We start from the raw sequence: 20,159 nt of genomic DNA, 5'->3' as shown, positions 1-20,159 counted from the left end.
CCCTTTTCTTTTTCATGTGTGTAATATACTATCTAAGTAGCCCTGGCATTTCAGGGGTCAAGTGAGGCTGGAGTGGAGGCAAAGTGCGTTGAAAATGTTTTCGTTTTTTAAAAGATCTTATTTATTTTAAATTTATTTTTATCTTTTATTTTTCCTTCTTCTCCCCAAAGCCCCCTAGTACATAGTTGTATATTCTAGTTGTGGGTCCTTCTAGTTGTGGCATGTGGGACGCCGCCTCAGCATGGCTTGATGAGCTGTGCAAGGTCTGAGCCCAGGATCTGAACTGACGAAACCCTGGGCCTCCAAAGTGGAGAGCGTGAAGTTAACCACTTGCCCGGGGGCCAGGCCCTGAAAATCCTTACTTACAAAATTGAGGATGCCTGCTTGTTTTCTTGGTGTCCCAAAGTGCTAGTTACCACTCTAGACAGTGCACTTTCAATGACGTGGCCAATGTGAATGACGGTAATAAAAGACTCAGACCTCTTCCTCTTCCTCGTCTTCCTCCTCTAGCTCCTCATCAGCCTCGGCTTCCGCCTGGTAGTCTTCTGTTTCTTCATCATAATCTTCCAAAGTTAACTCCCATGCAGGGTACTGAAAAGGTTCTATAAAAGAAAGAAGAAACATCTGGGAAGATATTTTTAGGATAAAAGGATATTAGCATATCATAGTAGTCAAAGATTTGGAAAATTAATTATAATGACTGATTCTCTTAGTTTAAATGTGTATGCAAATAGGCCTTTACAAATTCGTCGAGTGACCACTGGCCAGTTTGACCAGTGCTGTCTGTGTCCCAGGGCTGTTCTGATTGGTGGGAGCCTGCGCTGTGAGAGTTGTTAAATATTATAGATATCATCTCTGGATATATTGAACGTTTTACTTCATAAACCATCAAGAAAGGCTTTAAACGTTCACAGTGCTTTTAATAATATTACCTGCTCTTGACAATAAATGTTATGATTACAGCCCTTACTTTCCATAGTCTCCATCACTTTTTGAAGTAGTTCCTCTGGAGTTTTGTCAGCAATCTCCAATTTTAAAATCTGAATGAAAGAGTCATTGATTGTTGCTTCCAGCAGTTGCCAGGCAGAGCGGAAAGATTTAACCTGCTCTTTAAGTGGCTCCATTTCAGGGACATCAGGATAAGCATCTTCTGGAAACTCAGGTAGTACAACTTTTGAGTAAAGGTAAAAGGAAAAAAAAGAGTCTTCAAATATTATATCTTTAGTCATATTGCCAAAATACTTTATACTTTATAATATTTTAAAAACATTTGAAAGAAATAGCGTTCTAAGCAATACTGTACATTTATAAGTTCATATTTTAATTATGCTCTGTTCCTTGTATTGGCTGTAGATGAATTATTAACCATTAATAAAATCCAAATTATTTGGATAATTAATATGAATTTAATATGGACTTCAACTGTTAATAAAATGTATAAAATAAAATTTGATGAAAAACAATGTTATAAGCTGTCAAGATACACTTTTAATGTAATAAGCTAAATAAATATATCACACATCAACTGGCATACAAGATAGAAATAAGTAGGAAGTTGATACTCCGCCTAAAATAGGGGACTAGGCCCTTCGTAAGACAATCTGAAGAGCATGTTTACACACTAACTGCTTTTATTTTATAATCTAACCTGTTTCAGGTAATTCTTTAGTTTCCATGTCCTCTTTGGATCCTTTTGGAATTTCTCTTTCAACTGTAGTATCCTCAGTAATCTCAGATACTTAAAAAAGAAATCTAATAGTTAGTGTTTGAATTTTAAAACATTATTTCTTTATGAAAGTTTTGGCACAAAGAAAATTTCAAAATGCAGTTTAAATTGTATATACTATGTCTAATTGAAAATACAATTCCTGTTAGGTAAAGTATAGCCTAAAAATACCTAATAGAATAAGGCAGAGAATGAAGAATATTCTTAAATATACAAAAGGACAGGGGCTGGCCCCATGGCCAAGTGGTTGGGTTCATGCACTCTGCTTTGGCAGCCCAGGGTTTCGCAGGTTCTGATCCTGGGTGTCGATATGGCACTGCTCATCAAACCATCCTGAGGTGGTTTCCCACATAGCAGAGCCAGAAGGACCTACAACTAGAATATACAACTATGTACTGGGGGGCTTTGGGGAGAAGAAGAAGAAAAAAAAGATTGGCAACAGATGTTAGCTCAAGTGCCAATCTTTAAAAAATGAATAAATAAATATAGTGGCTACAAAAAAAACCCAAAAAGGATACTGACCAGAATAATAACTGACACATGGTACATACAATTCTGACTGATAACTATTGTTAAATATTATTCAAACTTCTGTTTACATAGCATCAGACCAGCAGTACCTGATATTTCTTTTAGTTTCTTATTAAGATACCCATGAAGATACACCAAAAGACCATAAAGTGACAATAGGATGATGATATGCCAAAGTCTCAGTTTTGGGTGTAGGTTTGGTGAAATTGAGAATAATATTAATTAATATCACTGTTGAAGGTATAGATCGAAAGCTATTTTTCTGGATGATACAAGACGTGCTTCATGTACAGATCTAGCGTATATGGTTTCAGGGGAGGAAGTACTAATCATCTGTCTTCTCACCCCACAGTCTCTCCTGGTTCTGAGACACAAGTTTTGTGTGGACTAAATACATATATAGATAAATAATCTCTATTCATCTATCTATCTGTCTATCTATCTATCTATCTATCTTTGTTCTGTGACACTGTGGAAACTGTCTTCTAAGTTAGCTAAAGTAATGGTTGAGTCCTCTTTCTACAGAATCTATAATGTTTGATACTCAAGAGAGCAGATATTAAAAGGGGACAAGCCTTGGGCTTGCCTGCTGGCAGCATGTTTAATTATAAGGTACTCAGTTGCCTAAGAAAAGAATGACAAAGACAAGAAGACCACCAAGAATATACAGAGAATTCTAAACTTGTCTTAGCTTCTGTGGCTTAATCCAAGACTGCAATAGTTAGGGATGAAGACTCAGCCCCAGTCTAGAAAAGTCACACAAGATCAACACGTACTAAATATCACAACTTGAACTAGGTTGATGCACAATAACTTGACCTTCAGGAATATCTGAGAGTATCAGGCAAGAAGTTTAAGTGAAATGTGTGTGTGTGTGTGTGTGTGTGTGTGTGTGTGTGTGTCTGGTGGTTCTTAGAAATACTCGACCTACCCTTTGTGTTGCTTACCCTACTCTACCTGCCAAAGTTGGATATATAGTCTGCTCCACTCAAGGAGAAGTCAACAGCAACAAAACAACAACAGCGACAACAACAACAAGGCCTATGAAAAGATCTTATAATGAAGGAAAAGAGAGTATGATCCTAAGATGCAGATAAAGAGCTTGCTTCTGAAAAAGATTTCTTATAGAAAGCAAAGTAAAGTAAAGTAAATTTTAGAAGATAAATGCTTGGTGTACTCAAAAAGCACAGGAGGACAACAGAATCTATGAAATAGGAACCATGAGGCAAAAAGAGAGATCAACCTAAGATAAAGGCAGAAATACAAGAAAGCTAGTTGAAATAAGAAAACAATGCAAGGAAAGAAAAAGTGCAATAGCAGAATTAACATATGCATCAGGGGAGAGGCAATAAGGAGCATAAAATAAATCAGAGACGAGGAGGATAACAACTCTCCAAAGAATGCAGGGAGAAAGAACAAAGAGATGAAAACTATCAGGAAGAAGAAGATGAATATGGTTGAGAAACAATAACTATGTAACCAAAAAATAATAAGTGATCCTGAAAAAGGAATCTGAAGCAATAAATGAAGACATAATTGAAGAAAACCATTTTGAGCTAGACGAAGACTGTGGTATGAAGAGAAAAAGAGCTCAGCAAATTCTAGGAAAAATTGCTCATATCCAGCAAAGTTTTAAAAAATAATGGTATTGAAAAATATCCTTTGAGGGGCTGGCCCCGTGCCAAGTGGTTAGGTTTGTGCGCTCCGCTTCGGTGGCCCAGGGTTTTGCTGGTTTGGATCCTGGGCATGGACATGGCACCACTCATCAGGCCATGCTGAGGCAGCATCCCACATGCCACAACTAGAAGGACCCACAACCAAAAATATGCAACTATGTACTGGGGGGCTTTGGGGAGAAAAAGGAAAAACAAACTCTTTAAAAAAAAATCCTTTGAGCATCCCTGCAGGAGAAAGAAAAGAACATAAATTAAGTGATATCAGATGTTTCCTTGTGTTGAGGACAATGGAACAATGTCAACATGCAGGATCTTGAGAAGAGGTTATGATAATAATTTAATAGCTTCTAAGTTGTTTTTCATGTGTGAAAGCAATAGAGTTGCAAGAACTCACACAATATACCACCTTGGATATTTAAAAAATTAATCAGAGATATAGGCCAGATGACTAAGAGAAGAATCAAAATGAAAATCTCACAAATGGAGAAACTGTGGGATTTGGGAGACATCCCAAGGGTATTATCAACAATCCCAACACTACATAGCTGCATAAATCTACGGCCAGTTCTAACGGACTGGAAAGGACTGGCCACACCAGTGGGCATTCAACAATGTGGAAGAGTTGTGCCCTCTTTTTCAGAATAATACCTGGAGGAAGTTTATAAATAATTTCAGTATGAATAGTTATAGTTTGTGAGAATAACTCTGTGGTAGGACTTAAGAAATGTCCCAGAGAAAACTTTTCTCTTAAGTCCAAACAGGTCACAGGTCACAACGAAATCCCATGATAGAAAAACTGAAAGGAAATACATCAGAATGTTAAATATTTATCGCCTTTTGCTGGAAGAACTCTGGTCATTTTCTCTCATCTTTCTATTTGTATGCATTCTACATTTTTTATAATTAGCACACATTATATCAAACTTGACTGGATATCCGAATGATTTTTAAACACACAATTCAACATTGATTATACCAGAAGTATGATCACTGTCTTTGAGAGACTTTCCCCAAATTTTAAGTGGTCTATATATTCTACTCAACACGTCAATTCATTGTGACCTGTGGACACACTGTGCAGCTAAGTCATCCTAGAGTTTATGTTTTCAGGATCAGATTTTTCATACTGAGCCTTTTCTATGATTTAAGGCAATAATTTATAAAACTTTTCACAGGCTAAATTTTTTCTCCTATGGCAGTAGTTCTCAACTGTTAGCAAGTATAAGAATTATCTGAGGTGTTCATTAGAATGTAGATTCCTAAACTCCATCCTTACTGAACTTACTGAACCAGAATGTGGGTTAAAATAAAGAACCCTAGGTGATGCTGACGCAGGTGATCTACCCCACAAGAAAACATTTCTTGGGGATGTGGAACTCTAAAGTTTCAGTTGAGCATTTGTTTAAGAATTTGAGCAGATTAAAACCTGCTTCTTGAGTAAAATCTTGAACTCTGGCCCTAGGCAATCCCGCCCCTAGGCATTCCTGCAACCTGCAATCTGGCAAGGAGAGTAGGGTGCATACTGTCGGGCTCCTTCACGACCTCTCTAACTCCTCTTTTCCCTGGCCTTCGACCATACAGGCAGCAAAGCCAAATCAAATCCCCAGATTCCCTGCAGCTAAGAGTGGCCAGTGACACAATTCTGCTCGATGAAGTGTAGGTGGGAGTCCCTCAAGTTTATCTATTTCTTGAATTAAAAATAAAAAGTTAAAGCTTGCAAGGGGAAAGCTTGTCCTTAGCCCTTTGCTGCTTCCTGCTTCTCCAAGCCTGTAATGCAGACATGTCTTGATGCAGCAGCCATCGCTTGATTGTGAGGATGGAAGAACAGGAGGACAGAGATGCTTGGATCTTTGATGACATCTTTGTGCTCTCAAACCAGCCCTGAACTCACCAATGAGACACATCTCTTATTTAAGACAGTGTTTTTGGCATTTCTGTTATTTGGAGACAAATGCAATCACAATATATACAGATAGAATGGCCTTCCACTTAAGCAAGGTTGGCAGTATGCTTCTTAATTTAGAAAGTCAATCCTGTCAGTTGCTTGATAGTTGAAGTCCGTGATCAACCCTTAATCAACAACGTTGATCATCAGTACTCCAGAATTTATCAGAGGTAAACCTTGAATTGTTTGCTGCTTAAATCTGGTCAGGTGTCTGGCTAATAGGGTGGCAAGAAGGGACTTGCAGAATGTGCAGTAATTGCTCACTCCAGGCTGCCCAGTCTGGTGCTAATAACATGCTGAAGTCAGGCTTTACCTGGCAGAGATTCAGTAGACTGGGTCTTGATCAGACCATGGCATTGGTTTTTACACAGCCTTGAAGGAATCATTGGTTTTTGGGACATGCTATCTGTGCAGTAGCTACTATGAGGGCTGTCCTTAAATATCCCAGATGTCTGCTGTCCTCTGTTCCTTTTCTTTGAGTTGCACTTCCTGTAATGGGCTGAACTGTGTCCCTACAAAAGATATGTTCACATTCTGACCCCAGGTTCCTGTGAATGTGATCTTATGTAGAAATAGAGTCTTTGCAGAAGTAATTAGTTAAGGACCTCCAATGAAAGGTGTCCTTATAAAAGGAGAGGCACACACACTCACACAGACACACACACACACAGACACACAGAAGAAGGCCGTGTGAAGATAAAGGCAGAGATTGGAGTGATACAGCTACAAACCAAGGAACATCGAGGATTGCCAGGAGCCCCCAGAAGGTAGGAAGAGGAAAGAAAGAATTCTTCCTTGGAGCCTTCAGAGGGAGCATGGCCCTGGTAACACTTTGATTTTAGACTTCTAGCCTCCAGATCTGTGAGAGAAGAAATTTCTGTTGTTTTAAACCACCAAATTTATGGGAATTTGTTACAGCAGCTCTAGGAAACGAATACATTTCCCAATACTTACTTGAAAACAAGCATTGGAGAGCAATGTGGAATTTATGAAGATTTGGCAAGGGAGAGATGAAAGAGACTTTATATCACACAGTCTGCAGCAGACCCTCTTGCTAACTCACCCAGCGGCCATTTTCTTCTTCTTCCTTCCTGTCAGAGCTGTGCTTTTGTTCCGGTGTTTATCCCCTCCCCACATGGCTGAGGGAGGGTGACCCCATCTCCAGCTCCAGGAATTTATCCTGATTCATCTAAGCCCAAAATGTTGATTCCTTTCCTTCTGCTATTTGGGGAGGGAACTGATTTTGAGAGCTCTAAGTTTTAGTTTAGCTTAATTTAGGATAGGAATCCTGAGCTCTGACCTTCTCAGAATTTACATCAGGCAGATGAGGAGCAAAGCCCTAAGTGCCAGGCTGGTAATGATGATGCTAAAGCATCAACTATTTGCCAGACACTGTGCTAGGTGCTTTAAATGTTTCTGTCCCTATAAAAACTCTGCTGGGTAAATATTCCTAACCCTGTTTTACAAATGAAGAACTTGAGGTGCAGAACAATGATATAAACTTGTCATATAGCAGCCAGAGTGAAATTTAAAAAATGTTAATGAGATCATATGACTACTTGCACTTAGAGAAAACGCCATACTCTCTAAGCCTCTGGCCTCTGCCTTGCTCTCCAACCTCATCTCTCACTTCCCTCTTGCTCACTGTGCTCCAGCCACACTCAGTTTCTTCCTTGACCATGGGAGCTGTGCTCACCTCTGAGCCTTTGCAGTGGCGGGATGTTTGTCCAGATCCTTTTCAGCCTTTCCATCTTGCCTCAAGTGTTATCTTCTCAGATGACACTCTTCCACGACTATAATGTTTAGTGTTGCCTCTTCCAAACCATACCCATAGTCTCCGCCTGCTCATTCATTCAACAAGAATTTATTGGGCACCTACTATATCCCAGCTACTGCTTTAATACTTTCATATATTTTCTTCATGGCACTTAACACTATCGTAAATTATCTTAGTTATTTACTTGTTTGTTTTTGTTCTTCATCCCACAGAATGAGTGTTCCTTGAGGGTAGGGACCTTGACTATCTTGATCATGCAGAGTCCCTATTACCTAGGGCAGTCCTGTTGCTTTGCCTGGCACTTGGAAGGAATTCAATAAATATTTGTTAAGGGAATGGATAAATTTCCCAATGTTCATTAATAGCTGACTCTATTATATCTCCATGAAGTTCTTGGAATGAAGCACTGTGATACAAGCCAATAGTTCCTCTAAGTTCATGTTCTTGCAAGTTCCATGCACAATTTGCCTATACCTAACCAGTACATAAAGAGAGCAAATTAGGAATGATCAAAGTGATTAACTAGCCTCTGAATGCATCAGAATGTTATTGACCTTCAAGCAATACATGTGTCATTCCATTTTAAGAAGGCTAGAGTGACAACAGGATTGAAATGAGACTTCAGTCACCCTATCTGAGCATTGACAGAGGTAATGATTATCTTGTGGCCCCAGACAGAAGTCAAACTCCAAAGGAAAAGATGTATTCCCTAGCAAGAGGCATAAAAAACCTGTTTTGGGTATGTATTAATCTCATGTAGCTGCCGTAACAAATTACCACAAATTTGGTGGCTTAAAACAACAGAAATGGATTCTCTCACAGTTCTGAAGCCCGGAAGTCACAAGTCAAGGTGTTGGCAGGGCTGTGCTACCTCCGGAGGTTCTGGAGAGAATCCTTTCCTGCCTCTTCAAGCTTCTCTTGGCTGCTGCCATTCTTCGGCTTGAGGCTGAACCACTCCAGTGTCTGCCTCCATCTTCACATCGCCTTCTCTGTGTGGGGGTCTAACCTCCCTCTGCCTCTCTCTTATAAGGACACTCGTGATGGTATTTAGGGCCCATATGCATAATCCAGGATAATCTCCCCATCTGAAAATATTTAGTCACATCTGCAAAGACCTTTCTTCCATATAAGATAACATCTGCAGGTTCTGGGAATTTGGATGTGGATATATGGCGGCCAACATCAGCCCACCATAGGGTACTCTGGGTAATGTAAAAAAAATCCCAAAGTAATGGATTTATGTTAGGGCAGTTTTTTCTTTCTTTTTTTTATTGCGGCAAAATACACATATAAAATTTACTGTCTTAATCATTTTTAAGTGTACCGTTCAGTAGGATTAAATGCATTTACATTGTTGTGCAACCATCCCCACCATCCATCCTCATAACTCTTTTCATCTTGTAAAACTGAAACTCTATACTCACAGAACAGTAACTGCTCATTCTCCCCTCCCCCTAGCTCCTGGCTGCCACCATTATACTTTGTCTTTATGATTTTGACCACTCTGAGTACCTCACATAAGTGGAATCATACAGTATTTGTCTTTTTAGGACTAGACAGGGCAGTTTTAAGTGAAAAAAAATTGATTACTTAAGCTATTTAGAGGAGGAGACTTTGTGGGAAGGGACCCTTGGATGGAAGAAGTAAACACTAGGTAAACCAGAGCAGACCCTCTGTGAAAGAGAATATGGTTTAATATGGCAAAACAGAGCCATGATTTCACAGAGGTGAACCAGCCCTGGAGAAGCCCAGTGATGTCTACAGCATTGGGCTAGAACTGACCCTAAATGGAGTAGGATACTGGCTTTAGAACACCAAAGTAGGCTCCCTGGGGGAAAGAATGAGAGAAAAGGCAATAAAAACAAATTGTCCGCTAGACCTGTTCCATTAGTAAATCCTAACTGTGAGATACTGTGGGTACTGGAACTCTGGGGATGTGTTTGATGGGTCATATTTAATGGATGGCAGTTTCTTTTATTTCTCTGGGTACTTTGTGGTCTGTTCTGTAAAGGCAGGTGGGTGAGAGAACTGTTGTCAGCCTCATTGGTTAGGTACTGAAGAAAATAATGAAGTTTCGGGGTGGGAACTCCAGTCAATAGAGGCGTGGGACTCTTAAAGGGAAATTGGGTATTTCATCCTGCTGGCATCTCTGTCTGGCACAAGGAATCTGATTTTATATTCATTGTCCCATAAAGGTAATGCCAATCCATGTAGTAAAAATGACCTATGTTGAACTTGAGATTTCTTATTGTAAAAATTCCACTTAGTCCTGGTTCTTTTACTAGCTAACAGCAGGTTCCCGGCCCTAAATTGCTCCAGGTTGGTCTCTAGCTGCTGGTATCTGAAGACCTTTAGTTGGTAGGATTAGTTTCTAATCCAGTACTAACTGTGCTTGGAAGCTCTTAGGAGCCTCACTCCCGCCATGGTGGGGCACCTACCTTGATGTGTTAAGCCCACTCTCCAGTCCTGAGAGTGACTTTTATTGCCCATAGATTCCTTCTTGCCCTGTCCCAACCCACCAAACCGAGGCAGCGCTGGCTTCATGAGTGTGCGACCTGTGTGCCTGCACAGGATTTCTTGCTCAGAAAGGCCTCACACTTAGTTTAAAGCTCTTTGGTTGTCATTTTGAAATTTTTAAGAATTTTATCATTGCACTGTGTTTTGTATGTGAAATCCCAAAGGACTCCAACGGGATAATAGAGCATGCATGTGGGCAGAGAGATACACCATATATGTTCGTAATTTCTTGCCATCTCATTCTCATGAGCGTTCCTGATGCCTCCTCATGAGCGGAGAACTCCAGGGGACTCACGATGTGTGAGAGTGAGTGTGACTAAGTGGTTTGGGGAGGGGAGGATGCTGACGGTCCTGAAAGATCATGCTTTCCCTTTGAACTAGAACTTGCTTCAGATGCAGAAAGAAGGTGATACTATTTAAAGAGACATGAGTGACCAAGGAACCCCATCATAACCTTTCTTACTCATGTTACTTTCTTGTATGAGCTAAACACTCACGCTGAAGATGATGACATAGAAGGAAAGGAAAAGATAGGGCAGCCCCGACTTCCCTTTCCTTTCAGTCTTTTCCTAATGATTAGGAAGCTAAAGGTAGAGAGTGCTGTAGAACATGTGCATACTAAGAAGTGAAATAAAAAGTTGGAGTTAATTTTGTGCATGAAACTTAGTGTTCCGGTAAGAATGAAACACATATGCATGTACGAGCTGCAAAATATGAATTGTGTAATTTTGGTGATTTTGCATAGGAGCGAAACGCTCTCATATTTGCATTTAAAAATTGCATTGCACAACACAGAGATGAACAATAGAATTCATCTTAATAATTTAAATTTTTAATTTTTCTTTACTTAGAATGACATTAAATAGCAAATAAAAAGCATCATGACAAGTTGAGAGAGAGACCGTAGAAGAAGAAAAGAAAAGCTTTATATTTTAGAACCTTTAATGGACTTGTTTTTTGCTTTTCGAACAACGTGCCCCACAAATGAGGCAGCTGGCCCTCCTCCTGAGTGCCAGCACTGGGGCAGAGTAGACCCGGCTTTCCCACCACACTTCAAGTTCTGAGATTTGGACTGAATGACTATTCTCTGGGCGCTCATCTCTCCATTCTTGGCCTGCTTCCATTTTATTAACATGGAAACACATATACCCATGCCTGTACACACCAATGCATGAATGGATATGAGTAGAAGGAAGGACGCGGCCCCCTATAAAGTCTCACCTGATTCAGGTTCTATTTCAGGGACCTCAGACGCTTCCGGCTCTTCAGGTAACAACCCTCTGGTCTCGCTTTCCTGGGCTTCAGACTCGTCACCTTCAAGCTCCTCTTCAGCCTCAGTTTCAGGCTCTTCCACTTCTAGAAAAAAAATGAGAATAAATAATCATTTAGTTTAGGTCGACAAAAATTCAATTGGGTGCCAGGCATGCTGATAAGTGCTGAGCCCAAAACAAGGAATGGCCCCAACCCTCCTGGAGCATGTGGCTTTAGGAGAGAGAGAGAGATATACTAGCTACATATTTTATTTATTAAAATGTAGTGGTAAAGGGTGATGGTCATGTATTCAGAATGCTCTGGGAGCACCAGCCTAAGGGTTCACTCAAAAGAAGAAATGTTTATAGCAGTGCCAGATGTTATAACAGTACAAGACTGGAAAAAGCCCAAATGTCCATTCAAAAAGGGAATGGCTAGAACTGCACTGTCTGATACGTAGCCACTAACCACAGGAGTCTATCAAGCACGTGTAATGTAGCTAGTCTATTAAATGGAGATGTGCTGTAATTATAAAATATACAATGGATTTCAAAGACTTAGTCTGAACAATTGAATGTAAAATATATCAATAAATTTGGCATTAAATACATGTTAAAATAATATTTTGGCTATAGCGCATTAGATAAAATATAATTAATTTCCTCCATTTCTTTTCACTTTTTATGTGACTACTAGAAAATTTAAAGTTACATATGTGGCTTACATTATACTTCTGTTGTGCAGAACTAGGCTAGACTTTATATATTTTCTTATAGCTAATTACAAATAATAGGGTATATTGATCAATATGTTAAGTGTAAATTTAAAAAGCATAACTCCAAGTTTCATGTCGCTGTTGCTGATGATAAGAAATATATGCGTGGAAGTCTTTCAGGGAGAAGATGGGGTGAATGGTGGTGTCAGAAAATCCGTCTCCCCAATTCCCTTTAAGATATTTATGAAAGTGACTGAAAAACAAGCTACTTCCTATGCAGAGATGATATGAAAAAATAAATGAGCTTGTGTTTTGGACTCTTGTGGGAATTCCTTCCCTCAACGGGTACCTTCCAAGAATCACAGTGTAGTGGTATGAGATACCTCTGGTACCTGGATTTTAATCTAAATCTGGGTGATTAAGAACCCAGAGAAAAGCATCCTGAAGGGTCCTTGTATTTCAAAGTCTGAGCGGGACTGTAGAGCATGGGGCTTCCAAGTATGTGACTTGGAATGTGGTGAATCTTTTGTGTTATATGGAGGATTTATGGTGATACATACAAGGAAGAAGGGGCATTTGCTGAACCCTACTAGGGTTGGGATGAAGTTATGTGCTCTATACCAGAAACTCAAAATGTCTTTTAACTGAGTATCTCTTATAGCAAAAAACGTTTATCATATACCTCCAATATGCATATATTTAGTTTATAAGTTGTGTTCTTCTCCATATTAGGTACTTTATAAAACATACATATAAAAAGAATTTATATAATGATGCAGAAAAATGTAAAAAGTTCTGGGGCTGGCCTGGTGATTAAGTTTGCACACTCTGCTTCAGTGGCCTGGGGTTCACTGGTTTGGATCCTGGGCGCAGACCTACACACTGCTTACCAAGCCATGCTGTGGCAGGTGTCCCACATATAAAATAGAGGAAGATGGGCACAGATGTTAGCTCAGGGTCAATCTTCCTCAGCAAAAAAGAGGAGGATTGGTGGCAGAGGTTAACTCAGGGCTGATCTTCCTCAAAAAAAAAATGTAAAAAATTCTAATACTTTTTCTAGAACCCTAATGGATAACCCGTGTAACATGTAAATCAGGAATGGATTGAAAAGTATTCTAAGATCCTTGTACTATCTGTGATTTTGTCTGAGGGATGTGTTGTATTAGTCATCTATTGCTTCCTAATAAATTACCCAAAACCTAATAAATTAACCTGTTGGTTAAAACAACAATAATTGACATATTATCCTTGCAGTTTCTGGGGTCATGAATTTGGGAGTAGCTTAATTGGTGGTTCTGGCTCTGAGCCTCTCATGAAGTCAAGTGAACATGTCAATCAGGGCTGCAGTCATCTGAGGCTTGACTGGGGCTGGAGGATTTACTTCCAACGTGGCATTCAAAGCCAGAACTGAGGTCCTCAGGGAGCAGAGAGAGCCCTACCCAAAGTCCTGACCCACAGAATTGTGTGCAGGATAAAATGGTGGCTGTCTTACAGTTGGGGGTTGCTTATTGCACAGCAATGGAAAACTGAAACAGATACTCCTCACTCTTTTGAGTCATGGACCCCTTTGGCAGTCTGATGAAACTTATGGATCCTTCTTAGAATAATGCTTTCAAACTCATAAACTAAAATACATAAGAAACCAATTATATCCAAGTATATTTTGCACTATAGGACATTTGTGCATCTTTACTAATGCATTAAATAATAAGAACTAATAGCTGGTTAATAACTACCATAATTTTGCAATATTGATAAGCATAAACAAGATATACAACTGTAATGTGATATGAAAATATCTCCATTTCTATTGGTGACAAAGTCAAGGTACTGCTGATACTATTGTGTTTTGTTGCCTATATTAATTACTAGTTTAGGGAAATACTAAATTCCAGTTAAAGGTTAGTGAAAATAAAGTTGTAATTATTTTCCCATTCAAGTTCACAGACCTCTGAATTTTATCCATGGACCCCAGGTTAAGAATTCTAAAAGGAACTATTAGAGTAAGTTCTTCTATAATGGAGAAGGAAGCTTAAGTGCAAAGACAAGGGGTAGAGAAAGAGTTGGCTTGTTTTCTCAACTCCCGCAGGATCCATCTAATAGATGTAATTCCAACAGCCATGTGTCATCCATGGCAAGGGTAACCATTTTTAGACAGGTGACACATGGTGTCCTACTGTGTACTCCTCTTAGAAGGTACACGAGTAGCTATGTGTGTCAGGAGTCTTTGCCTATGAATCCATTCTTCCAGTGACCACATAATTTATTATCCAAATTGGAACACCTTGAGAATGAATAGGAGTCAAAAAAATACTTCAGGACAGTAGGCGTAAATCTGAACTCTCATGGGCAAACTGGGAAATATGGCCACCCTGTCTATAATTCACTGGAAATACTGCAGTTGCTTGCAGTAATAATACAAAATTAAATGACACATTATTAATGATATTAATCTGTTTGCCTTTTGCCTTGTCTTTCATAACTTCTATTAGCCTCTGATTTTCTTCTTCTATTCTCAGTGCCTCTTCTGTGGCTTTTCTGAAATGAAAAGGTTCAAAATTTAATCATCTTTGGAAATTCACACATTGCACAATATTACAGGATTTGAGGCTTATAGTGGTAAAAATAAAGAGTAAGTTGTTCATAACATTCATTATACTTTTTATATTACAATGTAAATGTCTAATTTAGCCATATTTAGGCCAGTTAATTTTTAGGGTTTTTTTTGGGTAAGAAAAGTTGAAATGTTATACTTGGAAAAACTTTGGCTATTAATTAGGAAAACTGTCAAAATTAATGAAGGATTGTTTAACCCCAAGTTGAAAAGGCAAATAGGAGAAGTTATACCACTTTCCCTTCTGATTAAATGAGAAATGTTGACAATATAATGCTAAGTGAAAAAAAAGTATAGTATAAAACAATGTATAATACAACTGTAATTTTGCTTTAAAGTGTATATAAATGATGACTAAAGACTAAAGAAAACTAACCAAACAGTTAATAGTAATTATCTCTGGATGGTGGCATTATTAAAATTTTTAATTTTATTTAACATTTTTTGCATTTAAAAATTTTTCTATATTGAGTAAACAGAAAATTCATCAATTCATCTTTGTAATCATAAAAATTATTTTCTGATGAAATTTAAATAGACTTGGAATATGGCAACTTTAAACTGGAGGGAATCCATTTTTCATCAGGGTTGGAGCACTATACCTGCCTTAATGGTGAGGACAGGTATAAGGAAAGTTAGTAAAACGATGGAGAAAGGCAACATTTATTAAAAATTAAAATGTATATACCTTTGACCTAGAAATTCTGTATCTAGGAATTTAGCTCTCAGGAATGGGCATACTACTGCACAAAGAAACATGTGTAAGAAAGCGGATTGCAGCTTTTAAAAATAATATCAAAAAACTGTATCAAGTATTCACCAGCAGAGGACTAGTTAAGTAAGGTAGGGCCCATTCACATCAGAGCACCCTTGGCAGTCTTCCTAAGACTGTTGTGTTCTACAGGCCTGCCATTCTCTCATATCCAGCGCTCTTTGTGCCCTTTTCCCCTTCCTCTGAAAATCTAGTTATATTCTCTTCAAAAGTCACTATGACACCTCTTCTCCCAACAGATGTGTTTCTTGTTAATAGGGGGTGTTCTCTCACTGTATTCCAAATCCTGCATTCAAGCCTGGAGTCTTGGGGTTATTGGAGTTCTCTTCGTTCAAGACCCAAACCTTTGAGATGACTGGCTATTGTTTCTGCCCTCCTTCCCCATTCTGATTGTGTGCCACTCCGCAGTCATTCTACTTAGTCCGGGCAGGGCTCTTTTGTGAAACTTTCCTTATCCAAAACCTGGATACAGCATGCTGCCGCTAAGAATCTAAGACCCGGCAAGAATGAGGAAGAACTTGCCTGCCAGTTATCACTACTTCCATAAATCACCTGCAGAGATGAGTCAAAGACAAATGGAGATGACAGAAATTAGCCTGCATTTGACTGGCACATTTGGAAACTGATGCTAGAAAAGCTGTAGAATTCAGTGTGTCTGTAGATATGTCGCCCAAGATGTAATTCTTAATCCCATTAATTTTATCTCTTTTCCAATCAAGTTTTAAGCCTTAAAATGTGTCTCTGATCATTTCTTTAAACTGTTTTACATTTTATTTGCTGCAGTATATGAAAAAAGAGTTTATGTTTTGAAATACTCATGTTGAATTTTTAAAAGCAACACATAGAAATGTAGAAAAGCCTGCTTCAATCTGGAGAAGTCTTTGCCATTAAGTAGTTTATAGAGATGTGCAAATTCAAAATCAAAAGAAGTAAAAATGATTTATAGAGATAGCTCAGAAAATTCCATATGGTAAAAGGGATGTGAAGGTAGAGAGACAGGAGGAAACGGAGATCTCTTTTTCAGTTTTCAAAAAAAAAATATAGATGTATATGCATTTTAAATTATCTGCTTAAACGTAGCCCACTTTCAGTCTAGAAATCACACGAATTTGTTTTACTCTTATATCGATATCTTCTGTTCTCAAATATTTGACTATTTCTCATATACTGGAAAAAAATTAGGTAAGCCCTTAAATCCTAGCAGATTGTTGCTCCATTTGTAACAAAACTTTTAAAAGCTAAAAGCAAAGGCCATTAGTTTGCAATTATCATCTGAATTAATACTTTTTAGTCAAATATATCAATCAATAATTTTATTAACTAATCTAACTAAATTATACTTCATATATTTTTATATTAAATTCCTAAAGGAAGGGCCAACTTAGGTGAATAATGAGTGCTGAAAAAAATCCTCTGATGCACACTTCTCAGCTACCTGCCCTCCTCGCCAATCACCCACCTCTCAGCTTCATAATTTCTAGAGTTTAAAGAACTCTCCTAAATCCTAGCTCAAATTGCTAATATCTGAAGCGGAAAGGAAATAGGATTTGAGAACGCTCCTATAGGTGTCATCATTATTAGCAGGAGATTTACTGGACTAACATAAATAAATTTAGTTCTGAAATGTCTCAGTTTTATCACTGAGAAGTAGGAATTCCCGTGGACAAATGAACATTTTTAGTATCTAAAGAGCATGCTTCAGCAAGGAAGAACAATCAACAAATTAAGCAACTTTTTCTTTTTACACTTTCTTCTCCTATCTGAAGAACTTGATGGTTTATTAAAGCTTGATAGATATGTGTTCACATCTGTGAAAGTTCTTCATTGGCCCTGGATCAGAGGATAAGTTCTCGACGTTGAACCTGTCAACTATAAATAACTAGTCTTGTTCTCCCCTATGTAGAAAGTAGTCAGCCTTCCGATTTTAGTCACATCACACAGGTGTATTTTCATTTACTTTTTATCCTATTATTTCTTCAATTTGTGGATACTAGTGAGCAAAATTGTTGAAGTCATAGATAAATATGGTAAAAATGAAAATCTTACTCGTATTCATTTTTTTTTACAGTCTTTTGAGAAGAGATGTTTGATTTAGAATAAATTTGATTTGGGGCTGTGAAAATATCCACAACTCTGTACTTTAGAGATGCTACAAGTATTTGTGAAATTACTGATTTTCTTAGAATTAATTAGAATTGGATCTAGATAGTAGACTGTCATTTTGATTTAAAGGCATTTCATAAATATACATTGTACATAGATATTTAACAGTTATAAAAGACCCATTAGCCTGTTTTATTATGCCAGGCAGGTTTACCTTGCTGCCTCTTCCTCTGTTTTTTTCTTTTGTAGTTCGTCTAATAATCTTTCTAAAATCTTAGAGTCAATTTCAGATTTATTCTCCAAATACAGTTTGTGAAATAAATATTTTCCTGAAATACAGATGAAGAGAATAATATTAATTTTGAAGTTCAACAAAATATAGTGAGATATATTTTGGAAATTAACTATGACAAATCATTTCTACCAGTATCCAAATATATTTTCCTTTAAGCATTTACCTAAATAGAGCCCAGATTCTTTAAAATATTGAGACCATCTTAAATCCTTTTATAACAATATATATTACAATGGTATAAATAACTAAGACATGAAAAGATGACCGTATATGTGTGGGTTTATTTCTGGGCTCTCTATTCTGTTCCATTAGTCTATGTGTCTGTTTTTACGCCAGTACCATACTGTTTTGATTACTATAGCTTTGTACCAAGTGACAGAATAATTAAAATTTAGTTCTGCTATCTTTATGTACTTAATATTTCCCATTTGAGGTGAAGAAGGACTAATGTATAGTCTTTGCCCTCAACCTTATATATTTTTCATTTAAAAGTTATATAAAGTGCTGACTGGGAAGAGGAAGTTAAATCCTCAGCCCCAGAGAATAATGATAAGGTACTGACAGAACATCTAGTGATCCAGCACATTCTCTCTGGCCACCTACTCCGTGGAGTGGATGCCTCATTTGTGTACCTCTAGGTCATGCAGGGATTACTGGGGTGGTATTTGGACCTAGAGAGGGTGGGGAGTTTTCCATTTTGTATTTTAACTAAAAATAGTATCAGCAATAAAACTCCACTTTCAAATTTACATAATAAATATTTACCAACCATTGTTTTCTGTATCCAATAAACAGATTATTAAATCAGGTATAATTCCCTTCTCCATTAAGATTAGCCATAGTTCTTTTACAATAGGGCAGTTGTCCAATATCCATCCTCCATATTTTGGGGCACCAGCAAATCTATCCTTGTTTTCTTGAACTACCTGTGAAAAATGACACACTGATATTACCATGATAGCTAGACAAGTCAAGGATGCTATCTTGATAAATCATTTTTGTGAACCTTAACCAAGTATCTTCTTATTTTTATTTTTATTATTTAAAAAAATTTAAATCCAACTATTTAATTTGAAATTTTTACTTCACTAATTTACGTATGGATGGCATAACAGAAAATATCATGTGGGGGCTGGCCCGGTGGCACAGAGTTAAGTGCCGACTTTTCTGCTTCTTGGCAGCCTGGGGTTTGCCAGTTTGGATCCCGGGTGTGGACATGGCACCACTTGGCAAGCCATGCTGTGGTAGGCATCCCACGTATAAAGTAGAGGAAGATGGGCATGGATGTTAGCTCAGGGCCAGGCTTCCTCAGCAAAAAGAGGAGGACTGGCAGTAGTTAGCTCAGGGCTAATCTTCCTCAAAAAAGAAAAGAAAAGAAAAGAAAAGATCATATGATAAGAAGAAAAAAGAAGAATTAATGCAACAATATCTTAAAGAACAAGAGTCATATGATAATTGGCAAGAAATTCCACTCTAACCAAGTATCTTTCAAGTTCTTCTGACTCAGAGGGAGAAAAAAAAGAGCCACTTAATTTTAAAAGAGAAACGATTTTAAAGCAATAAAGTTGTAAGTTTTAAAAATAAAGAATGGAAAGCAAAAGCCTTTATTAAATAAATGTAACAATCCTCTTTGCTATATGTTATTCAGTATTACAGAATTCAGATCCTTATTCAGAAGGCCTAGGGTAGGGCCAAAAGTCTGCATTTCTAACATGCTCCCAGATGACAATGGTCCACGGACCATACTTTGAGTAGCAAGGTCGTAGTCCAACTTCCCTTTTTCAGAGACAATACTCTTCACTCTCCTTTGATTTTCATCAGTGTGAGAGCTGAGAGGTACTGAGATGTCTACTAATAGCCAGAGGAAGGAACTGGGTCAAAACAAATCTTGCAGGTGATTAGAGAGTTCTGCTAAACTCTCCCTTACCTGCCACCCAATCACAATAGCTTCAACACAAGTATGGCAATTAGTAATGTGGACCTGTGAATACACCAAGTCTGAGGGTTTTAAACAAGTTTGTATGCCATCAGGTCATCACAGAATATTAGAAGTCAAAGGGGAAAAGATGTCAAGAGGACCACTATAACCCTCCGACCTATGCAGAATTTAAGGTTATCTGCTCTTTGAATTTCCAGCTAAATGAAGAGCCCTTTGGAAAAAAAAGAATCTTAAACACTTTGAAAGTTTAACATAAGATCATTGGGGGTGAGAGGGAGAGAAAAAAAGCTATAAAGAA

At 38.0% G+C, this 20,159-nt stretch overlaps 1 protein-coding gene across 6 annotated transcripts in view; it reads right to left on the bottom strand.

Annotated features, from left to right (window-relative positions):
* Positions 1-20,159, bottom strand: part of AK9 (adenylate kinase 9) — a 124,123-nt gene that overhangs the window by 51,584 nt on the left and 52,380 nt on the right. For all 6 annotated transcript variants that reach the window (XM_046674576.1, XM_046674580.1, XM_046674582.1 and 3 more), the window contains 7 exons: positions 18,692-18,848; positions 17,842-17,956; positions 14,600-14,676; positions 11,394-11,528; positions 1,649-1,738; positions 971-1,171; positions 481-602 (listed from right to left, as the gene is read on the bottom strand). In XM_046674576.1, coding sequence (XP_046530532.1) covers positions 481-602; positions 971-1,171; positions 1,649-1,738; positions 11,394-11,528; positions 14,600-14,676; positions 17,842-17,956; positions 18,692-18,848 — 897 coding nt within the window. The remainder of the gene's footprint in view (positions 1-480; positions 603-970; positions 1,172-1,648; positions 1,739-11,393; positions 11,529-14,599; positions 14,677-17,841; positions 17,957-18,691; positions 18,849-20,159) is intronic.

The sequence above is a fragment of the Equus quagga genome, chromosome 11 (assembly GCF_021613505.1).
Source record: "Equus quagga isolate Etosha38 chromosome 11, UCLA_HA_Equagga_1.0, whole genome shotgun sequence".
Taxonomy (NCBI): Eukaryota; Metazoa; Chordata; class Mammalia; order Perissodactyla; family Equidae; genus Equus; species Equus quagga.
Note: the sequence above shows the minus strand (reverse complement) of the source record. Positions and strands in the feature narration are given on the sequence as shown.